The 18416-nt window shown below is 40.3% G+C and overlaps 1 protein-coding gene across 1 annotated transcript in view; it reads left to right on the forward strand.

The window, feature by feature from the left end:
* The window catches only part of LOC135876312 (protocadherin Fat 4-like), a 77905-nt gene that overhangs the window by 33024 nt on the left and 26465 nt on the right, over window positions 1-18416 (forward strand). The window contains exons 19-30 of the mRNA XM_065401491.1: window positions 350-657; window positions 4196-4465; window positions 6078-6215; window positions 6562-6775; window positions 7419-7577; window positions 9430-9581; window positions 10356-10524; window positions 11459-11667; window positions 12921-13100; window positions 13713-13932; window positions 15539-15675; window positions 17691-17834. Coding sequence (XP_065257563.1) covers window positions 350-657; window positions 4196-4465; window positions 6078-6215; window positions 6562-6775; window positions 7419-7577; window positions 9430-9581; window positions 10356-10524; window positions 11459-11667; window positions 12921-13100; window positions 13713-13932; window positions 15539-15675; window positions 17691-17834 — 2300 coding nt within the window. The remainder of the gene's footprint in view (window positions 1-349; window positions 658-4195; window positions 4466-6077; window positions 6216-6561; window positions 6776-7418; window positions 7578-9429; window positions 9582-10355; window positions 10525-11458; window positions 11668-12920; window positions 13101-13712; window positions 13933-15538; window positions 15676-17690; window positions 17835-18416) is intronic.

Below are 18416 nucleotides of genomic sequence, written 5' to 3' on the forward strand. Positions count from 1 at the left end.
TTTTACTGATGCCTCCCATCATGTGGCCACAGAATCACATTAACACAGGGCGAGATTTATTAATTCTGTTTAAAATTATTGCTTATTTATTTATGGTGGGGGATCAGGCCTCAACTGTGATAGGCACTCTATAGTCATACACTAAAGAGCATATCAGTATGGTATTTTCCTCTCCGTTTTTCCAGATTCTTTGATTTGCTTAAGAGAACTGGGCAGTCAGTCAGCTTTCAACATCTTAAACATCCTTCTGAGCAAGTCTGTTGCTCCTAACGTCCTTGGCATTTACTTTAGGGAGTCAAAACACAGTGCATGATATTTCACTGTTTTTATCTGTCTTTTCCTCCACTAGCTTCTGTTATTCTCTATCTGCTGGTAAATGACACTGACTTTGGACTGACTTTTGAAAGCTCCAGCTATGAGTTCAGCATTCTGGAACAGGAACCAGTCACAACTGCTGTTGGCTCTGTGAAGGCCCTGACTGGAAGCATAGCCATTAGAGTCATATACTCTCTCAAGTCATATACTGACAAATTTTCTGTTAACGACCAAGGAAACATTATGACCCTTGTCAGTTTAGATCGAGAAGAGCAGGATCTTTATAGCATCATTGTAGAAGCCGTTGATTCTGCGATGCCACCCAATTCAGCTGTGACTTTGGTACAGTATATTGCATTTTAAAGTGTTTTGAAAATGCTGAATATGTAGTTTAAAAATAAGCAATGATACCCAGAGGACACCTTATTTTTAATGTCATATACTATAGAGAAATGATGGTTAGCAAAAGTATTTTAAGAATCAATTTGTAACTAGCTTCTGATTTTCTTAAAGGGACAATGTCAATTGGACTTCAAAAAGAGAGTAGTTTTCCTAGAGAGTCCTCTGCAAATTTCTGTGATTTTACAACCGCAGTTTCCTCTTGTTTAAAAAAGGTTGCTTTGTAAATGGCCCATACAAATAACAAGGAATCTCAGTAACTCCCTATTTTGGGGAAACATTGAAACTGACTATACACAAAGTGCAATCAAGTGTACAAAGTAAACAAGAAATTTTTTTTATCTCTTTCAGTTAGAATAATTTTAGGTGTTACTGCTATCACTGTTAGGCAGAAAGGAACTAGAGCAGTGAGATTTAAGTTGCTTCTGTCCCTTTAATTATAATATTGGAATTTTGATGTTAGACAGAAGGTAAAGATTAAATGCTTTTTCCATTATAAATGTTGTTTTTAAGAGTTTTGCTAAGTTCCTTATTTTTACATCAGGCTGAAACTATCATAATGAGTGCAATTTCTTTAATTTAGTTAACTAGGTTTAACTTTCAAGTACAGTGCAAGAAAAATAAAGTATTTGCCAGGATTTTTTTTTCTTCCACTGCATTGGTATTTTGTAGAGATAGGATTGAGTTGGGGCAGGGAAACCCCAGGAATGAAATACGGTATGTGGGAAGGACAGAAATATTGGAAATGTAAGGGACAGATGGAAAAAGATGGAGGGAAAAGAGGAGACAGAAGAAGAAGGCAAAGGATATAAGGAGGATGGAGTGAGATGAGAAATGGGGGAAGAGGGAAGTTGATGGGAAGGATTGGAGAGACACAGGATGAGGAATAAAATAATGAGAGGAGAGTAAAGTGGGCAGCAAGGAGTGGGAGAACATGGAATAGAGATTGAAAAGAGAAAGTGGGAGATGGAAGAAGAAATGAAAAAAGCAATAGATATAAATGGAAGTATAAGAAGCAGCTGACTTACACACAGAGAGCTTGTTTGTTGGTAAATTGTATTAGCATTGTAATTACATATTATTCTTGTTCATTCTAGTCTGTGTTTTAGAGCAGCAATTAGAATGTGATTTATTATATTTAAATATATATCTCACCATATATTGCTCTGCCTTTTTCTTTTCTGTATTTTAGTAATGATGGAGGGAAAAATTCATTGTCTAGAACAGGGATCGGCAAGCTTTGGCACGTGGCCCACCAGGGAAATACGCTGGCGGGCTGGGACGGTTCGTTTACCTGCAGCGTCCGCAGGTTCGGCCGATCGCAGCTCCCACTGTCCGCGGTTCGCTGTTCCCAGCCAATGGGAACTGCAGGAAGTGGCGGCCAGCACATCACTGAGCCCGCACCGCTTCCCACAGCCCCCATTGGCCTGGAATGGCGAACCGCGGCCAGTGGGAGCTGCGATCAGCCAAACCTGTGGACACTGCAGGTAAACAAACCGTCCCAGCCCGCCAGCGGATTTCCCTGACGGGCCGCGTGCCAAAGCTTGCCGATCCCTGCTCTAGAACATTAGTGCAGTCAAGATTGCCCCTGGACGAATAAAGTTGCTTGAGGGCATGTCTACATGGCGCAGCAATGCACACTACAGGGGTGTGATTTCTAAAATGCACTAAGGTACTGTGCACTAATTGGTCCATGTAGACCCTGTGGGTGTGCACTAAAAGTTCCTAGTGTGCTTTAACATAAGACTGTTTGAAACAACACTACATTAAAATGCACTAGGGAACTTTTACTGCATACCAACAGGTCTACACGGACCAATTAGTGTGCAACACATTAGTGCGCTTTAGAAATTACACTCCCATAGTGCTCACTGCTGCTCTGTGCAGGCATGCTTGAAAGCCACATAGAATACACTGGTTTTGCCTAGACTGTATACTATTCTGTCTACATATTATATTTCATAATTTGACCAAGATGCACCAGCTTGGTCGAGTCCTTGGGATTTTATTCCAGGGAAAACAGCCCACATTATAGTTGTGTGAGACTGGCTGCATCTTTTTTGCCCCCCTTTTTAAATTCCTAGGCTGAGGCCTTGGATGTGGGTTTCAAATGAGAGCAACATTGATATGGTTTGGCTATAAATCTGTACAAAGCGAAGTTTAAGGAAGTGCTGACTCCCCTTTGACTAGAGTGACACACATGCAGCTGTTTATCATAGCAAATCACAAGAGCTTAACTGCAAGAATGTCGCAGCTGCTACAATTCTAGAATGTTGGAGGTTGAATTGAAGGTTGCCACTGAATTACCTGCCTCCCACCCAGCACAGTATTAATTAGGTGAAGAGGGAGCTAAGTAGTAATAACAAACTAAGATCCATATACTGCAAACAGTTATGCATATGGGTAACCTTTTGCACGTGCATAGTCCCTTGAAGTCAAAGTTACTCACATGGGTAAGTGTTTCCAGTATCAGGGCCTAAGTTGTGACTTCAATTTATGCAGTTTGGGATAATAATTATTGGGCTGAAATAATTGTTTAAAACAGTCGTTTCCAATGAGGGAAGAGTGGAATGGTTTGCAACAATAATACTGAGCCCATCTTTCCCCCTCTTCTCCATAAACAACAAATTCTACCATTTTACAAATAGAATTGAAATCAAATAAATGTGCTAGTTCTAAAATGTAGAGGCCAATTCTTTTTGTACACTCAGTTTATAGAGCCCTTAGTGATGAAACAGTGCAGAGTTCTTGTGTCATTTCCAACCATAAGCAGAAGTGGAAGTATTGGAACTCTATCAAGAAGACCTCTTCTTGTGCACTCAACTGCTCAATTTTGCAGACTGAATTGGTTTTAATCAGCCTGAGACACATCCAAACCAAATCAGAACTCTGATATTATTGGTGCCAACAGCAATACACCAGCATTTTGTGACTAGTGATCTAGGCTCCCCACTTTCCCACTGTAGGGCCAAGTCTGTAACCCTTGAATAGCCCATATTCACATTCAAGTAATTTGTGTGAGGAAGTCCTAAACCAAGTGAGTATTGGAAAATCTGGACCTAAATAATGGCCTTCTATGCTGGGTCCCTGTGCCCTGCTGCCACAGCCTGTCTCCCATGCAGCTGTGTACACTCTGGGCTGCAATGGAGTTTTGATTGCTGCAAACCCAAGTCTTGCTTGTTAGCCTCATTTGTGAGTCTAAAACTTGCTACAGCCCATTAGGTAAGTGGCATCTGAATCGGAGGTGCTAGGTTCTTGTTGGCAGTCAGGATCCTAATCTGCAAAGCCAGTATTCTAAAAGTTTGGATACTAATGTTATTTTTATTGTTATTATTTGTATTAGTGCCTAATAGTCCAAGTCAAGGACACAGAACAAAAAGTCAGTCTCTGATTCAGAGAGCTTACAATCTTACTGACTCAGACAGAATTTACTCATGTGTGCTATTTTTATGGCTCAGAAAAATGTCTTTCTTTTATACAGGTTACAATCATTGTGAATGACACCAATGACAATTCTCCTGTTTTCTCAACACTGATTCAAACCAAACGATCAGCTCCTGAGAATGAAGACACTATAGACTTTGGCATATTTTCTGCTGTAGACCAAGATGTAGGAGTGAACGCCCTTATAAACTACTCCTTGGAGAATCACTTTGCAGGAACTTTCCATATTAACAGTTCCACTGCCAGGCTGGCTACAAAAAGAGCCTTGGACAGGGAAATGGTGGACAGTTATGAATTGAAAATAATAGTAAGTGGACACATGGATCTAACAGTTTGTCAGATACTCAACACAAGGCATAGAGAGACAGAGAGAATACTGACCCATCATAAGAAAAAACACTTTCCAACAATGAAGTATTGTAATATTGGGCCAAATTCATCCCCGAGTGAGTGAATGAATGAATTTGGATTAATTCATGGGATCTGATTCTCTACTGGTGTAAATTGGTGCAGCAAAGAATTTGCGCCATGAAGTTCATATTTTAAAGATTAAATATTATCATAAAACATCAGCATGACTTGCTGTGAATATTGTTCCTCAATTCATTTCAGACCGCAGTTGTTGAAGTACTACTGCACCATAACTTTTTTTTTAATGGCTTGGCTAATCCATATCAGGCATCACTCTCAGCTGATGAATATGTTTTTTCAATATATACATATTTAAACCTTCTTTTTATATTACTTGATCAATTATTTGTGTTTCCTCATGAAGCTTCCAAAGGAAAACATAGTCCCTGACTGAAGAGCCTTTACACTGTGAGCATGTTTTCATGCGAGCCAGTCCATTGACTTCAGTGGGACGACTCCTGTGACTAAGTGCTCATTGACACAGTAAAGGTTTCCACACTGGACCACACATGCACATGTAGACTTTCAGGGGCTCTTTGGTTTTAACACATATTTATTTATTTAGCCTGGCAAAGAGAAGATTCAAGGGAGACAGTCAGAACTATGGGGTGGGGGCATAGTCAAAACTGAGCAGACCCTTCTTAAAAGACAATAAATTCAGAATTAATAAAGGGAAGTACTTTGTATCAGTAATTGGGCTTGGAAGTATTACATTATCAGTGAACATTGATTTCACTGTACACATCAAATTGATGAAAAAATATTTCCATCAATGATAATAGGAATTTACAAATAGGCAACATAAGAAAAATGCTGCTTGAGAACTTATTAGAGTTTGATTTACTTTGTAAATTTTGACATGTAATGTTGACAATTTGTGTTTTAATGGTTCTAAAGCTTTAACGTTTTGAATTTCAGAGTCTACTGTCATTAAATAACTATTGTCTGACTCCCCATAATTTCCCACAACTGTGAAAATTTAAACAGATAAAAATAGGCTTAAAATCCATAATGCTGTTCAACTGTGAAAATTTTTATCGATAGAAATAGAAAAAATGCTTAAAAATAAACATTGATATTATCCGTCAATGTATTAAAAAAATCAAATTCTGCCAAGTCTGTCAATAATTAAGTATTGTATGTTTGTATATACAATATAGATATAATACATTCACACACATATATCAATATAACTTAGTGTGTTAAAGCACTCTACAGAATATAGAAAGAAAGAATGAATATATAAAGAAGTACCTGCACCAAGAGTGATGGCAGAGCACAGTCATCTTGTAGAATTTCATTTGTTCAAATTTCAGATATACAGATCTGATTATAACAGAGTCATGGGTTGTTAAATTATTGATTATTGGCCAAATTCTGCAGTTCTTATTTAGGTAAAACTCTAGTTTATGTTAATAGGCATAAGTTGCAACACTTAATGGGAATTTTACATGACTAAGGACTGCACAATTTAGCCCTATATTCAGTTATGAGTTATTTCGTTACAGGCCACTGATTCTGGAATCCCCAAACAATCTGCAAGTTTAGTTCTCAGTATCACTGTGGAAGATGTGAATGACAACCCTCCAGTGTTCCTACAGAAATCATTTAATGTGACTGTGAAAGAGAATGAGCCTCCGAGTGTGGTATGTAAACTGAAGAAGAAATAGCCTTTGGTTGTGGGATTATTTTCTTTATATAAAGCTTAGAAATGCTGCCTTACCCCTGGTGGACCTGGATACCTGCCTTACTGATATGAATTAGATTCGTAAGACTCAGGGGGAAAAGTATCTCATTAGAAATCAGCAAAGATTCTGCCACATCTCAGTCATCTTCATTGCAGTAGATTGTGTTGCCACTCTGGCAGTACTGGAGAATTCCGTATCAATAATTAAGGCAGTAAATGTGATACATTTAAAATATAAAATCCTGCAAACCATTTGGTCAGTCGGTCACTGTGTTAGTTATGCTATGTTTTTTCTTCTCGTCTAGATTTTGAATGTGACAGCAACAGATAAAGACACAGGTTACAATGCTGTTATTCATTATGCTATAACTGAAGCAACCTCATTTTATGTCGGAGAACTTTCTGGACATATTACAACCCTGCAGCCTCTGGATTATGAAAATTGTGCCCAACACACAATTGTACTGAAAGCTTTCAATCCTGGAGATCCACATTTCCAGGATACAGTAAATGTTACAGGTAGATAAAACTTACTTCAGAGAATTTACCCCCATTTTTGCTGTAAACTTTTCCAAGGCTGCTACATATAGACACATAATTGTAAGCCACGTATAAAGTCTTCTTTAGTAATAGCAACCTGCTAAAGTAAAATATTTTAATTGATGGCAATGGGATTTTGGGAATGGGATTGTTGCAGATTGAAATATTTTTCAAAACAAGTTTTTGTCCAAATTTTTTTTTTCAAAAACAAAACTTTTCACAACAAATAGTCATTATTTCTTTGGTTGATATCAGTGGGAACTACTGGGTGCTCAGCACTTCTGGAAATCAGGTCACATGATTCTGGTAAGTGTACTACCGATTATTGTATGAAACAGAAGCTGATGGACATCCAAAGACTCCTACAAAATCCTGCCTTACAACTTTTTAACGCCCCAATGTACTCCTTTATTAAACTTTTATTTTAGGAGTACACAGAACTGAATAGTGACCAGGAGATTTGAGATACAGAAATAGAGCACTAGATCCTTAGCTTGTGTAAATCGACATATCTCCAAGAGAATTCAATGGAGCTACGCTGATTTACACCAGCTGAGGATCTTGCCCATACTCATTTAGACTAAACTCACATTTTCACTTGTCTATATATCCTTTCATTTAGTTAACGTGGAAGATGTAAATGAAGAAGGACCCAAATTTGACAGGCCTTCATACTACAAGATTCTTCGAGACAATTCAACTGCTGGCATGATGGTAGTAGATATCAATGCAACAGATGAAAGCAAAGGTTTTGATGAAGGCATTTACTACAATCTAACAGGTACAGTGAAAATAACCACCTCTGGCATGAATTGCTGTGGTCTTGATAGCACTAATATACATCTTAAAATTTTGCAACTAGAGTGGAGACTTTTAGAAGGTAAAACACAATTAAATTGTGCATCTGCAACAATCCCATTCTGAGGCATATGTAATGGGATAACCTTAAGGGCCCGATCCTGGGAGTCCTCTGTGCATCAAACTCCCATTGAAATTCAATGAAAAATTATTATTAATACATTTTTATACAATAATAGCACCCAGAGACCCCAGTCAGGATCAGGGTCCCCATTGTATCAGGTGCTGTAGGAACAAATTGATAGACATGGAGTGAAATCCTGGCTCCACTGAATTAAACGGGAGTTTTGCCACCAACTTGATTGGGGCCAGGATTTCACCCATGCCCCCTGTCTCACAGAGTTTCACAGTCTAATTAAATATGAGATGCAACAAGTGAACCTAGCTACAAACCAAGGAGGAGGAAGTTAATGATTATAGGCTCTTGTGATTCCATAAGATAACTGTAACTATGGTACTTATAAGGCCCCCATCACCATAGTATCTGAGTACCTCACAATTTTTAATGTATTTATCTTCCCAGCATCCCTGTAAGGTAGGGAAGTGCTATTATCTCCATTTTACAGAGAATGAGCCAAGTCACAGAGAGACTAGGACCTAGATCCTCAAAGATATTTAGATGCCTAAGTCCCACTGAGATCAGTGGGAGGTAGGTGCTCAACACTAGCGCTGGAAACCCGGGGGCTACAGCCCTCCACTTTTTAACAAAAGAAATATAAGCACAGAATTAATGTCCCGCACAGATTCCCGCTCCTCCCCCTCCCTGCCCGCAGAATAATAGATTCTGCCAGAGAGGCGCTGCAGTTACACCTTTTGCCCATCAGGGGCTGCTGTGGCACCAGAAGATAGGGCAGCTGGCTCACTGCCAGAGCACCAGCCTCCACTGAGAGGGAGGAGGCACTTTGGCCTTCCCTCTCCCCCCATACACACACTTCTACAAAGGTTTTGGCATCTTTGGTGCCTAAACATCCTTGAGGATCTGGGCTTAAGCTACTTACCCAGGGTCATACAGGAAGCCTGTGGCAGAGCAGGGACTTAAATTCAAGTCCCTGAAGTCCTAAGCTAGTGCCCTAATTGCTGGACCTTCATCTCAGTATGCATCACTTAATACCTCTGAATCATTTAAACTTTCCATTTTAATTATCATTTTTAAAATACCCTATCGAGCCATAGACCCACGTGCAACCTTCATGTCTGTCACACCACCCACTTCTCTTTTGAATAGGTGATCCTGGGTGCACTGTCTCTGATTTTAATAGTTTACTTACTTACTTACTTAATTATTTCTACCTTCCTTCCATAGAGACTTTCTCCAACCACCCATCTATCTTGCATTATTAGTCCCCTCCCTTTAACAGAAAGAAAAACCAACCCTTACAACTTCCTCAGATGATGGGAAATAATCATAATACTTAGCTCATCTATGAATTGCCCCTCTCCTTGGTTGCCTGCCTTTGTAGGAGTGTGAGGCCCCAGAGGGTTTTCCCATTCTCTCTGCTGCTCTCCAGAAGGCAGGGCTGGGTCTATGTAGAAGCAAGGTGGCAGAAAGCCCATTGGTCCATTATGATGCAAATATTCTGATGTCATTGTGATTTGGGGATGTAGTGGTGCCATGGAGGCCTGCCCATTCGCAAACCCCTTACTGTGTTACTCCACCTTTCCCTTGCCTCCCCCTCCCATCCACTTTTACCACTTTCTGTTTTCACTTGGGGATCTGGGATAGAACAGGTTGGCTCCGTTGGAAGTTTCCTATAGCCATATTTCTCTTGCCGTAGGTGGGAATTTTGAAGGCCTTTTTAAGATTTCAAGTACCATGGGACAGATCATTTTGACAAGAGACACAGTGAAACAAACTACCACTGTGCAGTATTCTTTGATGGTCACTGCAACAGACTCAGGTCTTCCACCTCTTTCAACCTCTGTCAAGGTACTGAACAATATTGCCTTAGCCAGTGCTCACACAGTTTATTCACCAAGTTGCTTTGTTCTAAATGGAATGTCACCACACTGGAAAAAAGACCTAAGCATCTATGGGGAGAGTTCAATGATAACCTGTGCTTAATGCATAGCAGCAGTCAGAAAAGCCAACCATGTTATTGCATGCATGAGGAGTGGGATCGAAAATACTGCAAATATTATAATGCCATTATATACATACATGGCATGCCCCCACCTAATAAAAACTGATGGAGTTTAAACCTAAACCCCAGGTAAAGATGATCAGCCAGTAGGCACTGTCTGTACATAATTTGTAGCCATTTTTTCATAAAATAAAGTATAATTATCTTAAAATAACTAATATATTCTAAAATATTTATATTTTTAAGTCTCTCCTCATGCTCTACAAATTGCAGTGGAAGAGTTTGTTAGAAGTCCTATCACACAAATCAATACCCCTTTCCTTGAGCTGTTTAGCCAACTGAACTATCTGATGCGCGCTTTATTATCTGATTAATTGAAATCCCTCTATATAATTAGAAAAATCATATTGGTGAACTAAATTATTCATCAGGCTGGTACCTCGCTTACTCAAATTACTTTCAAGAGATTAACATGTCAAACAACATATAACAATGTCAGCTGTTGCTGTGTTTTTTAATCATTGACATGTTACTAGACTATTTTACCACTGCAAAATGACAAAAGAAAATCTGTTTGCATTGAAAACCTAGTAACATTACTGTTGGGTTTTTCCTCCCAGGTGTCAGTGATGATTGCCCCCATCAACACTTCATTCCCAGTGTTCTCTGCAGATGTCTACCAGCCTGATGCTCTGAGTGAGAAAGCATTACCAGGGACGTTCGTAGTACAGATCAGTGTGCTGTATAAGAGCCCTGTAATATACAGCATTATATCAGGCAATGAAAAGGGTAAGCTGTTTATATGAAGTCACTGAATAAAGGTAGGTTTGTGATAAAGAAGTTCCTCCACAACCCATCAAAATACTCTGCTGATTCCCTCCCCGTTTTTTGTTGTGGATGTTTCTCTCTCTCTCGTTCTCTGTGTTTGTTTCTCTTTTTATAAAGCATTTAGAGTGAAATCCTAGCCCTGTTGAACTCAGTGGCAAAACTCCCGTTTACTTCAATGGGACCAGGAGTTCATAGGAACATAGAAATTGCCACACTGGATCAGATTAGTGGTTCATGTAGTCAAGTATCCTGTCTCAGGTAGTGGCCAGCACCAGATGCTTTCAAGGAAGGTGTAAGAACCTTGCAAAGCAGATTTGGGGTAATTTGTCTCCCACATTAAGTCTCATCGTGAGCTCTAATAAAGAAGGGTTTAAGCCTTCAAGCGCAAGGTTGACTATGCCTTCCAAATTGTTTGTTGTCATTAATTGTGATAATTTTGGATATTCTTGATATCTATATAAATCCATATTTCACCCTTAGACCTTGTCTAGATGAGCCATTAGTGCTCAGCAAACTTGGGTATCAATCTGCTGTGGTCTGCCATGCACTAATTGGCCATGTGCATCCTGCTACTGTGCACTAAAAGTTTCCTAGGACATGCTGACTTCCTGTTTCAAAGTGAAGTAGATCAAAGCGCACTAGAGAACTTTTAGTCTGCAGTACCAGGGTCCACATGGACAGTTAGTGCACAGCACAATATGGAGCTGTTGATTTACAGCCCAGCATGCCATGCACTACCTGTTTGTCTTGACAGGCCCTAAGTGTTCTTTTTGGAAGGCAGTATAACAAGTGAATTGTATATGATGGTTTGCATAATAAGACCTGTATCTCTAGGATAGTTTCAAAAGTTGAGAAAATGGTACATAGTGTAATCTGTGTTTTCTTTCTTTATTAGGTTACTTTAGTATTGATCAGTTTAGTGGCATAATAAGAACAACAAAGAACCTGACAGTAGAAGAGTTTCCAATCCTCTTTATCGTGCAAGCAATAGATTCATCTGAGCCCAACATCTACAGTCAAACGTCTGTGCAAGTGACAGTCATTGATGAAAATGATTTCCCTCCTGTTTTCCCATCCTCTTTGCTTGAAGCAACACTACAAGAGGTGAGAAAATGTTATCCCCCAAACAATGAAATGTTGTCCTTTGTGCTGAATGCTAATGTGCTAGTAAACATCCAATGAGGGAAAAGACTCAAAATGTTGTCTTGACATGTGATAATATATTTGAAACTGAAAACTCCAGCACATAAAGAGAAGTACATGGAAACATAAACACATTGAGGAAACAATGATCTTTCACTAACGGGACTCCACTCAAAGAAAACATCAAACCCTTCTTGCATATGGGTTTGCCCTTAGAGCTTGCTCTTGCACCTTCTCAACCTATTTAGGGAACACGGTTGGGCCGCAGATACTTGCTTTGACTTTTCTCTGCTTCCTGCAGTGAATAAGGAGGAAGACTCCTTTAAAATAGCTCTTTCCCCTCTGCTTTCTCCAGCACTATCCATTATGATTTCTCTTGCTCATAAACTAACAGCGGCGTTCCAAGCAAGCCAGATTTCTGATTTAGTCTGTCACTAAACTCCTTTTTGCCTGCCAAGGAAGCCACATTTTAATTCTGAAAATGAATCCAGCTCAATATTTCAACTAGAGATTTGCTTTTTTTAAATAACATCTCAGTACCTTTCAGCGTCCAGCTATAAAAAAAATAAAATAAAGCACATCAAGGCTATTTTGATATATGCTGTGATGCAAGCTTTGCGTCTAAGATTAACAGCTGGCCCATACTGATTCCCTCTAAGGACACAGCCAATTTGAAACCTAGTCAATTTCCAAAATTGAGTTAAAAGTATATTTAGCTACTACACCTGCCACTGACCCACCTGCCAGTTTGGGAGTAGGGTGGGGGTTACAATCACATTTTCCAACCTCCCCCCAAAAGAATACAATTGTCTGCCATATTTCTGTGTGAAAGACTCACAAAGAGGGAACTGACTAACTAGGAACCTCCCATTGGCTTCGGATCAGAACTTAACTGAAAGAATGAAATTGACTGTGCACAATGTGCTGTCAAAGGAATAAAAAAAAACAGTAAAAAAGCTGAAATTACATAAAAATATTTTATATATTTATTTTTCAGTTACAAGTAAGATTGCTGGATAAACAATATTCAGACAGCAGTGTGATTCTTAAGTTGACAGTGTTCCTTTAATTTAAAAAAGGTGGGGGCAGAGGCTGTTGAGTTTCTCCTTAAAACAAAGCCACAAACTTTGCTCTAGCAATTATTCATATTTAAAACAGGAAAAGGCAACTAATCAAAACATCTTTGACCATTTTCCTCTGTTCTGTATTGACAGAATTCAACTTCTACCCAAATCATTCAGATGAAGGCTCAAGATAATGATACAGGTAGAAACGGTTTTCTCACATACGGCATTCTGAGTGGAGATATACAGAAATTCAGGATAGATGAAGCTACTGGGATTCTTTACTCCACTGTTCCTGTTGATTATGAAGAGGGACCTACAAAGTACCAGGTTTGCTTTAAACTGCCACTTCCAGTTTTTCCCTATTCAGATTTCTTGATTTAAACCCAGGGTAATCAGTGAGATTTTTGTTTTGTTTTGGTTCAGATGGGTTTGAACATTTTACGTATCATTTAAAAAGATATGCGACTTTACATAATATCTATTCAAGTCAAACACTGATTGTACGTAATAATTACTAACAACATAAAGTACGGGGCAAGGATCTTAGGCCCCACTCTGTAAAGATTTAAGCATGTAAGTAACTTTGACTTCATGTGCTGGGACTGCCCATGTGCATAAGGTTAAGCATGTGCTCAGATCTTTGCAGGATCAGGGCCTTAGAGATAAAAGAGCTCAAAATCAATCCATGCAATTTTTTGTTGCCACATGTGTCACTTCTGTTTTCTCTTCCACCAAAAGCTAATTAACTAATAGGTTCATTTAATAATAATAATATTTTATATATAGGAACATTTGAATGAGAAAAGGTTTCAATTTCTCAGACAGATTTCATGCATTGTCTTTAAGGTGAACTTGAAATGTTGGTTTTAAATTTTAAAAAATCAAAAAGCTCTTCCCATTATGCAATTGACCCAGTAGCTATATTTGTGTTATTTATAGGTTGTAATATCTGCTGAAGACAATGGGATCCCTGAGAAGAAAAGGGGTTATTGCACCGTCATCATAAACATCATTGACATTAATGACTGCCCACCAGTGTTTGACCCAGTGAATACGCTCAGTGTTACGGAAAATGCACCTGTAGGATTCATTGTTGGAAAAGTCACTGCAACAGACAGAGATGAGGGAGATAATGCCTTTGTTCTGTATAATCTCATAGGTAACAAGCGATTCTCTTATGGAACTATCTAATTTTGATTCATAATGTCCACTCTCCTGTGAGCATCAATAGCATTATATTTAGTGTCTTGTAGCTCCTTACTATTTAATCCAAATATATATATTACCAATCTACAACTGTACTGTCTTTTTACAATGCTCAAACTGATTGAGTAGCAACTTCCATGACTGTTGATGGATCGAAACTTTGCTCACTTTTAAATCATACTACTAACTGCCATTAAAAATAACCTTTCATCCACCTGAAAAAACCCTCTCTTCTATTCTGAAAACTCTTAACTGATCTGCCACATAAACTTTAATCAACATGATTTGTTTTGGTAGAAAGAACATTTTAATACATGGTGTGTCAGCTTCTGTGCGTTGAGGAAAGGATTGAGGCCTGATTCTCCCCTTCTCCCCTGGCTAGAACCTTGGCATTCCTACTTGTGCAGAAGGGGTGTCAAATGCTACCAAACCAGAATTCTCTAATCACACTTGTGGATTCTGAGCATTTTACACTAACTTTGAAAAGGTATAAATGATGCCACAAGAGAATCAGTCCTGATGATAGTTTTTTTCCCCCCATGTTGGGAGAACGAGTGTACATGTATTCAGCTTATTTTTTCATATTGTCTCTTTATTTCCTATATGCACAAAGTTCCTGCTATGGCTTTGAACAAGGATGGGCAAAAAAAAGCAGTAAAAACCGCAGCAAAGTTTCCTCTAATATAGCAGCACCATGGCTAGATCAACTGCAAAACTGTTCTGTTTTCAAGTTCCTAACCAGACTTCAGTTTGTCTGTGTTGAATAAATCTTTCTGAAAGTCACTGAGATTTTTCTGTAGCATGTTTTGGTTTTCAAAAATAATAATCATCTCCTCTCCAGGTGTATGCATCACTCACCTGCCTGGATTTAGAATCAATTTAGAGTCAAAGCTGCTCCTTCTTAACTAAATGGGATGAGAATAGACTCGGGTCACTACTGCTCCAGCAGTGCAAAAAAGGTTGAAAGCATTAGGAGCGTGACAGGGAAAGAGGCATGTCTGGAGCACTGCTGCACCCCAGCAATTCCTGGCTGTGGTAATGGCCCTTGGAAGCTGTTGCAGTCAGCAAACTTGGAGCAACACTGAGGCTTTAAGTTATTTCTTGAGACTGAACAGTGACTATCAAGCTGAAGGTCAGGGAACTATAATGGTGGCTGATAGCCCTCTTTTTCCCCTCCAGATCCACTGAGCTGCACTGGCCCAGAATAGCTAGTTTTTTTCAGGATTTGGCCCAAGGTGTGCAATATATTGGTATGAATTGTCCAACAGCAGTTGCCATTTATTGTCCTCACTTTAGGTATCTTTAAGCATGGAGCTATTTAACCCTTCATTGAGCAGTGTCTGTTGACCCGTTCTCTTGGTTCCCATCACAGATACTCATTTCACTCACATTATTTGTTTAATTTGTATCTTTACCTTTTCTACTGCATTACTTTGATTGTGTGAAACAGAGGATTGCTTTCAGAGCAAGAAAGATGTTAACAGCTGACTGGAGAGTGTTGCCAGCTACCTGCCTCTCAGACAGTGTTAATGTATAATGTTTCCTTGAATGTACTGTAGATGGTGGTGGAAATATATTTGAAATAGATGAAGTACATGGGAACATTAAGATAAAGAATTCTCCAGACTATGAAACTTTGAATAGATACATCCTTACAGTGAACGCATGCAACAATAAATCTGCCCCTTTCTATCAGGTAAGAGAGCATTTTTATAATAAATGGGAACATTTACCGCTCAAAGCAGGTCTAGACAACATAGCTGGTAGTGCTCACCCCACAACAAAGACTAGTGGAGCTGCTCCAGTGCTAAAGCAGTTGGTGGGACTCTGAGGCATTGAAAATGTTATGATCTTAAGCAAAGAAGCTCCCACTCACCGCACACTCTTGTCTTTCAAGGTTAAGCATTCTAGGTCAACTTCTCAAAGCACACCCAAATGGTATAAACTTCTAATTTATCATTGGTACATTTTTTACCTTTATAGTAAATATGAGGGGCCATGAAAGCCTTTGACTTTGAATAAGGAATTACCAGCCCATCACTGGTGATTTTTAAATAAAGATTGATATGTTTCTAAAAGATCTGCTCTAGGAATTATTTTGGGGAAGTTCTATGGTCTGTATTATACAGGAGGACAGACTAGATGATCACAGTGTGGCCTTGGAATCTATTAATCAGAATATCTGGAGGGTGAATGTGGCCAAAGGGACAGATTCTCCTCTTATACTGACTTGTGACCAGTGTAAGTGGAGTGACTTGAATGGAGTTACTCCTGATTTCACAGTGTTAAGTGGGAGGAGAATCAGAGCTTAGCATTGGCTCAAATGTTTTAATCAGGGCCGGCTCTGGCTTTTTTGCCGCCCCAGGCAAAAAAGCCTCCGGCCGCCTCCCCCCCCCCCAGCGGGGGGGGGGGGGGGGAGGGCGGCCGGAGCCCCGGGGGGAGGGTGCCGGGGGGGAGGGTGGCCGGAGCCCTGGGAGGAGGGCGGTGAGCCTCGGCCGGGGCTCGGCTCTCCCCCCGGCGGCCAGAGCGCCGGGGGCAGGGCGGCGAGCCCCGGCCTGGGCTCGGCTCCCCCCCGGCGGCCAGAGCGCAGGGGGCAGGGCGGCGAGAGGGCGGTGAGCCCCGGCCGGGGCTCGCCGCTCTCCCCCCGGCGGCCGGGGGGAGGGCGGCCAGAGCGCCGGGGGGAGGGCGGCGAGCCCGGCCGTGGCCCCGCTCTCCCCGGCGGCCGGAGTGCCGTGCCACCCCCCTCCAGGTGCCGCCCCAAGCACAAGCGTGGTGGGCTGGTGCCTGGAGCCGGCCCTGGTTTTAATAGTTATTATAAGGTACACCTGTTTATAGCAGCACAGAAAGGGGCTGTCCACATATTCCAGGGGTTCTCAAACTGGGGGTCTGGACCCCTCAGAGGGTCGCGAAGTTATTACATGGGGGGGTCGCGAGCTGGCAGCCTCCACCCCAAGCCCCGCTTTGCCTCCAGCATTTATAATGGTGTTAAATAGATACAAAAGTGTTTTTAATGTGTAAGGGGGGTCGCACTCAGAGGCTTTCTGTGTGAAAGGGGTCACCAGTACAAAAGTCTGAGAACCCCTGGCATATTCATGTTATGGGTCAGATTCTGCCACCTGTATTCATAATTGATGAGCAGTATCTTATGCCACAACTAGTCCCATGGGGATGAATGTCAGAATCTGGCCCTACATTATTTCCCAACCAACCTCTGCTGGGGAAGAGGATTGCTTGATGTTGCTATTAATTAGCATAGTAATTACACTAATATTTTTCAAACCACCAATACTGATCTCCAAATCAGTGAAAATTAATTTGCAGCAAATCTTTCCATTTCTATAGTATCTATTTTTAATTTTGAAATGCTATAATATAAACATTAACAAAATATCAACACTTTCCCTTTCCCTCATCCTCACCTAGCATCTGAGGTATGGTATGCTGTCCCCACACATCACGTCATGTCATATCTTATTTACTCAGAATGCTATAGACCTTTCACATTGTAGAACCCAACAGCTCCTGTAAATGTGTTGCCTCTTCTCATATTCATTTCCTGTGTAGATCTTAGAATTCTGTGAAGTGAATAAAGAAATTAAAGCTATGCTAATATTATACTACAGGATTCTTTGGATTCTAATTTGTGTTTACTGTTGCAAGCAAGGATAAATGAGTCATCTTAAATATTCTAAACATAATTTTGTTTTCCAGGCCAATACTACTGTCACTGTTGTAGTGGCTGATATAAATGATAACGCTCCAGAATTCACTCAGGACTCCTATAATGTGGCAATAAACATGATCAATCCTGTAGCAGCTCACGTCATTACTGTGAAAGCCACAGACAAAGATCAGGTGACTGTTAGTTTTTAATTTTAAGACTGTTGTAAGATTTTCTCCATCCAAAATGGGGAATCAGGACTCCAGAGTTCTTTTTCTGACACTGACTCACTCTGTGATTTTGGGCAAGTTATTTCATTGAGCTGTACTTTAGTTTCCTCCTTTGCAATATATAGGTTGTGCAATATATAGTGTTGTGCGGCTTAATTAATTTGTGTTTGTAAAGTTATTTGGATTCCTCAGATGGAAGGTAATAGAAAAGTGAAAAATACTGAATATGGGCTATGTACTCACCAGATTCTCATAGAATCATAGAAGATTAGGGCTGGAAGAGACCTCGGGAGGTCATCTAGTCCAACCCCCAGCTCAAAGCAGGACCAACCCCAACTAAATCATCCCAGCCAGGGCTTTGTCAAGCCAGGCCTTAAAAACCTCTAAGGATGGAGATTCCACTACTTCCCTAGGTAACCCATTCCAGTGCTTCACCACCCTCCTAGTGAAATAGTTTTTCCTAATATCCAACCTAGACCTCCCTCACTGCAACTTGAGACCATTGCTCCTTGTTCGGTCATCTGCCACCACTAAGAACAGCCTAGC

The sequence above is a fragment of the Emys orbicularis genome, chromosome 3 (genome assembly GCF_028017835.1).
Source record: "Emys orbicularis isolate rEmyOrb1 chromosome 3, rEmyOrb1.hap1, whole genome shotgun sequence".
In the NCBI taxonomy this organism is placed as follows: Eukaryota; Metazoa; Chordata; order Testudines; family Emydidae; genus Emys; species Emys orbicularis.